This window comes from Apium graveolens, chromosome 10, assembly GCF_009905375.1.
Source record: "Apium graveolens cultivar Ventura chromosome 10, ASM990537v1, whole genome shotgun sequence".
NCBI classification, from domain to species: Eukaryota; Viridiplantae; Streptophyta; class Magnoliopsida; order Apiales; family Apiaceae; genus Apium; species Apium graveolens.
The window spans coordinates 100,160,605-100,166,622 of NC_133656.1; the positions used below are offsets into that span (position 1 = coordinate 100,160,605).

Sequence of the window (6,018 nt, forward strand, 5' to 3'; positions counted from 1 at the left end):
TAGCATAAGAGGGAACTTGTTGAATTGCATGAAAGATTGTTGAGATTTAAGTAAAGCTTCCATACTCTTTTCAATGAAATTCAATTTCTTATCAGATTCACTAAAATCAGGAGGATTCAGGGGGACTGAGTTAGAATAATAATCAAGGATTTGAGGAGAATATGAATTGGGATTTTGAGTTGGGTATGGACCAGGATTGGGATTTTGAAAAGCAGGCTGAGAATTTTGATTAAACTGATTGTATTGACCTTGGTTTCATGAGAAATTTGGGTGATTTTTCCAACCAGGATTGTATGTGGTGCATATGGATCATTTCTAACTCTAGGTTTAAACATCGCATTGACTTGTTCACTTTCAGGGCAATTGTCTATTACATGATTAGAAGAACTACAGTTTGCACAGATTGAAAATTGAGAAGACACATTGTTGGTTTCTAAGGCCTCTAGAAGTTAAGTGAGTGTAGCTAACTTAGCTTCGGTTGCAATATAATTACCAACTACGTATAAACTCTTAGATCTTTCAGGTTCCGGATTAGGTTCCCTAGTTGTAGTATAGTGGTAAGTATTCCTTCCTGTCACGCGGGTGACCCGGGTTCGATCCCAGGCAGCGACGCCAAAAACTTGATATATAAAATAACTGCAAGTGCACAGTGGTTAATTGTAGCAAATACAGGTCGATCCACAAAGACTATGAATTTTCAAAACCCTAACAATTTAAATTAGGTGAACTAGATAATAAGATTTGAGAGGAGTTTGAATTAACCTAATTAGCAAATAGATCAAATAATATGGAAAACCTAGGAATCCGAATCCGTTAATCAATCACAATTAAAATCAACTCGCCCTAAAATCAATTCTCTTTTACTCAAAAATAAATTTTAATTAACGAGACAAGCATATACTATGAAACTTGTTATCTAACAATAACCCATCAAAATTTCATGGAGCAAGCATGGCTATGAAAAATAAATCTGGTAGCAATAATATATCAAAATCACTTTTACAATTAAACAATTAAGCACCAAGAAAAATCATGATAATCAAATAATAGGAACGAGAAGATATCAAAGTAATTAAATTAACTTCATCTTCATCATAGAGAACAAATTTAGCTACACATGATAAAAAGATGAACAAAACAAATAACTAACTGGGTGTCTTGGGTGTGTTGGGATGTGTAAAATACAAGATGGGAGACCCATATATATAGGGAAAATATGAGGCTTTGGGTCTTGGAATATAAGTAGGATTCTTAAAGTAAATCTTTCTTCTTCTCCAATAAGTATTCTATTTATCGTCCAATTCCCTTGACTTGTAGAATAGTCCACCTCCTTCCTTATTTGCACATTTTTCAACTCAAATTCTGATTTTATTTATTTTCCTACAAAACAAAGTAAAATAATTTATTTAATAATAAAATTACGAAACGGACATAAAATAGGCATTACTAATATGCAATAATATGGACCTATCATATTCGGTCTCGAATCGAGCTTATATTGTGGTAAGCGAAAAATAATATATCACATTTTTCATATTTTTTTTCAAATAAAATACCTACATTTATGTTACAAACAAGTATAACTAAATATTATTATATAATATTGACTTATAACCTGTACAATGCACGGGTTTTTAATTTTTTCAATAAAACAAATAAATGAATGAATTATATTTGTTTTGTATCGAGTTTAATATTTTAATGCAGAAAAAGGTGTCATTAATTTAAATAAATGAATTTTAAATGTGTCATTAATTTAGACACTGATCAATAAAGATAATAATATTCACAGCGAAGCTGGAACAGGGTTTTTCCTCCAGCCTTCATATTATTGACATTTTCAATCCACGAAGCTTTCTCCTGAGAAAATAATTAAATAGAGGAAATTTGAGATCTTAACAAACTTGCAGCATATCTAATATTTAATTTTAACAAAAGATACTTACAGATTCACTCATGTTAATCCATTCATTAAATCCACATTTTTCGGCATCATCTGGAATCTTTGATGGGAAAAAAAAGAGAAAGAACTGAATTAACAGTAAGGAAGTGATATAAAAAAGTTGGACAGAAAGTAGAGATGTTACCAATCCAGTGGTTGAGCGTGGATGATTCTGGTAATAACGCTTCAGAAAGTCAGTAATCCTATAATCAAACAAGATAACAGAATAGAATCAAAACATTTGGTGAACACCTTTATTTGAATAAGAAAAAAAAAAGAGGTTAAAAATTACATGAACATAGAGTATGCGTCCATCTCTCTCGCCAACAGAGTTTTTCTTCTTTGTTTTTTCATGGATGTGGTTGCCACAGTCTGTTTAAACAACAAATTATAAATAACAACATATAAATTACAGGGGCTTATGCTAGCAAATTGGAAAAACAAAAGTTGACAAATAACCCCAAAATCTGAAAGGAAATTCGATATAAACAGACCTTATTGGCTTTTCCATTTTTCCTAGCGAAAATTAAAAGAAAAAAAACTTGTCAGTTGAGATTTATCGTTTATTCGTTAAAACCAGAAAAGTTAATAGGGGAAAAAAATTACTTCTTGCTATCAGCTTCCTTAGTCCCTCTTGTTACCACCATGGTATCTGTAATTTTAAGCCCTATCTGCAATTTTAAGCCCTAATATATTAGACGATAGAGAGAGTAGCTGATGGATATATATGGGTGTTTGGGTGTTTTGTTTGGGCCGACCGGATTTGGATATCACAACTCTACTTGTCTTGTGCATGCCAAGTTCTCGGGACTTTAAAACCATCCATAGTCTCTAACTTGTAGGTTCCCCTTCCTTGAACACTTTTAACCTTATAGGGTCCTTCCCAGTTTGGGGCAAGCTTTCCTTTCTGCCCTACTCCAGAGGCTTCCACTTTTCTAAGGACTAAATCTCCTTGCTTGAAGAACCATTCCTTAACCCTTAGGTTGTAATAGAACGAAGCTTTCTTCTGATAGTTCACTATCTTCGCATGTGCTTCATCTCGTACTTCATCGATTAAGTCCAAGGCTAATCTTTGCCCCTCCTCATTTTCCTCAACATTAAAAGCCTGGATTTGGGGAGATGAGTGCGATATTTCTACAGGGACAACTGCTTCTGCCCCATACGCCAATATGAAGGGAGTGGCTCCAGTAGTGACTCTACAAGTAGTTCTGTAAGCCCAAAGTATTAGGAGTATTTCATCCACCCAATTATTCCTAGATTTATCAATCCTCTTCTTTAGTCCATCTAGGATTATTCGATTTGCCATTTCCGCTTGCCCATTGGCTTGCGGGTGAGCTACGAAGGTAAATCGTAACTCAATCTCATTCTTATCGTAATACTTCTTGAATCCCTCATTGTTGAATTGTGTTCCATTATCGGTAACTAGGATACGAGGAATTCTATAATGGCACATGATGTTTTCCCACATGAATTGTGCAACCTGCTTAGTTATGATTTTGGCCAATGGTTTGGCTTCAATCCACTTAGTAAAATAATCAATGGCTATAATAAAGACTTCCTTTGTGCCGAGGCCATAGGGAAAGGTCTAAGTATATCCATTCCCCACATAGCAAAGGGGATGGGAGAATTGATGGAGGTCAGCATCTCGGGGGTTTATCTAATGACATATGCATGCTTCTGACAGCGGTCACACTTTTTCACGTACTGTTTGGCATCGACCATCATTTCTGGCCAATAGAAGCCCAAACGGATTATCTTATGAGCTAGTGCTCTGCCCCCCCAAGTATTTCCCACAGATACCTTCATGCACTTCTTCAAGAGCCAAGCGGGCCTCATCGGGCCTGAGACATCTTAAGTAAGGAACTAAATATGATCTTTTGTACAAAATCCCATCTATCAAGGAGTACCTTAGTGCTCGAACAGCCAACTTCCGTGCTTCAGTTGCATCTCTTGGCAACCAACCGGTTTGAATATGTGTCTTAATGAGATCTATCCATGACGCCCCCAGTCTATACGAGTTACAAGCTTAACATCAATGCTCCGTGTCCTCAGAACGCGGAAGTATAAACTTCCTGAACTTTTCTCTATCTCAGATGAAGCAAACTTTGACAATGCATCTGCCTTAGCATTTTCCTCCCTTGGGATGTGCTCAACATGACACTCATCGAATTGGGTCATCACTTCCCCTAATAGGCGAACATACTTAGCCATTGTATCATCCCTTGCTTCAAACTCTCCCTTGACCTGGGATATTACCAGCTTTGAGTCTCCACAGACTTTTAAGTTCTTGACCCTTAGTGTTCCTGCTAGGCCGAGGCCAGCTATCAAAGCTTCATATTCTGCTTTGTTGTTCGTAGTTGGGAAGTCTAACTTCATAGCATATTAAATTAAGAACCCATCGGGGCTTTGTAAAACCAAACCCCCGCCACTTGAATTTGTTTTTGATGCTCCATCAAAATAGAGTACCCAATATTCATTCTCCTTGACTTCCTTCCCTTTATCACCTTCTGTGTTCGGAGGTACAGTATCTTTCGGCCCCCCGACTTCTTGGTTGGGTATGGTACATTCCACCATGAAGTCATCCAATGCCTGGGCTTTTATTGCCGTTCGTGGCTTAGACTAGATGTCGAATTCTCCCAGCTCTATTGCCCACTTGATCAACCTCCCACTAGCCTTGGGACTATGAATGATATTACGCAGGGGCTAATTTGTTAGCACCTCAATTTGATGAGCCTGAAAGTAAGAACGTAACTTTCTTGAAGCCATTACCAAGGCTAAAGCAAACTTCTCAATAGTGGAATAATTCAACTCAGCTCCATGCAGAATTTTGCTAACATACTACACGAGTTTCTGGATTTTAAGTTCCTCCTTAACCAATACAGCGCTCAAGGCATTCTCTGAAATAGCCAAGTACAAGTATAAAACTTCGTTCAGAGCTGGCTTGGCCAACAATGGGGCATGGGTCATATACCTCTTTAACTTCTCGAATGCCTTCTGGCTTTCCTCACTCCATACAAAATCATTTACCTTTTTTAAGGATTTGAAGAACGATAAGCACTTGTCCCCAGACTTGGAGATGAATCGCCCCAACGCTGCAACCCTTCTAGTGAGCTTTTGAACATCTTTAATAGTTTTTGGTGGTTCCATGTCTAGGATTGCCTTTATTTTGTCGGGATTGGCCTCAATTCCTCTCTTGGAGACCATCAATCCCAAAATTTTTCCAGATCCTACTCTGAAAGCACACTTTGTAGGATTCAACATCATCTTGTGGTACCTCAGGACCTCGAAAGCTTCCCTCAAATGGGTTATATGGTCAGTCTTCACTAGACTCTTAACTTGTCATCAACATAAACTTCCATGGTTTTACTAATAAGATCCTTGAAAATTTTATTTACCAACCTTTGATAGGTGGCTCCTGCATTCTTGAGACCAAATGCCATAACAAGATAACAATAAACACCAAAGTCAGTGATAAATGATACCTTTGGGATGTCGTCCTTGTGCATCTTGATCTGATTGTATCCACTAAATCCATCCATGAAGCTTAACATCTCATGTCCAGCAGTGGCATCTATCATTGTATCTATCCTTGGTAACGGAAAACAATCTTTTGGGCATGCATCATTTAGGTTAGTGAAGTCCACGCACATTCTCCACTTTCCATTTGCCTTCTTTACCATTACAAGATTTGCTAACCATTCCGTAAATTGAATCTCTTCAATGAAACCAGCCTCTAAGAGCTTTTCTACTTCTTGTTTAATAGCTTCTTGCCTCTCCGGAGCGAAGCTTCTTTTCTTTTGCTTCACTGTCTTCCGACTTGGATCTACATTCAGCTTGTGAGTGATCAGTTCGGGGTCTATACCTGGCATATCAGCCACCGACCATGCAAACACATCAATATTTTCTTGTAAAAATTTCACCAACTTCCCTCTAAGGGGCTCCTCTAGTGTTGCTCCAACGAAAGTCACCTTCTCAGGATCCTCGGGGGCTAAAGGAATCGAAACCAAGTCTTCTGCTGGCTTCCCTCTTTTCTCATCATTCTCTCGGATATCCAAATCTTCAATAGGCAGAACCTG

The 6,018-nt window shown here is 37.6% G+C and overlaps 1 protein-coding gene across 1 annotated transcript; it reads right to left on the minus strand.

Annotated features, from left to right (window-relative positions):
• Positions 1-1,757: 1,757 nt before the first annotated feature.
• LOC141693460 (uncharacterized) lies at positions 1,758-2,604 on the minus strand. The gene is made up of 6 exons (XM_074498566.1): positions 2,549-2,604; positions 2,437-2,458; positions 2,235-2,314; positions 2,088-2,145; positions 1,947-2,003; positions 1,758-1,860 (listed from the first exon to the last, which is right to left on the minus strand). The coding sequence occupies exons 1-6, from the start codon at positions 2,587-2,589 to the stop codon at positions 1,768-1,770; spliced, it is 351 nt and encodes a 116-aa protein (XP_074354667.1). The 5' UTR covers positions 2,590-2,604; the 3' UTR covers positions 1,758-1,767.
• Positions 2,605-6,018: the final 3,414 nt, after the last annotated feature.

Coding starts and splice junctions, on each gene's coding strand:
- LOC141693460 (XM_074498566.1), bottom strand. CDS start 2,589: ATGGTGGTAACAAGAGGGACTAAGGAAGCTGATAGCAAGAA. Junction 2,459..2,548: donor AAGGAAGCTGATAGCAAGAA/GTAATTTTTTTC, acceptor AATTTTCGCTAG/GAAAAATGGAAAAGCCAATA. Junction 2,146..2,234: donor GACGCATACTCTATGTTCAT/GTAATTTTTAAC, acceptor GTTTGATTATAG/GATTACTGACTTTCTGAAGC.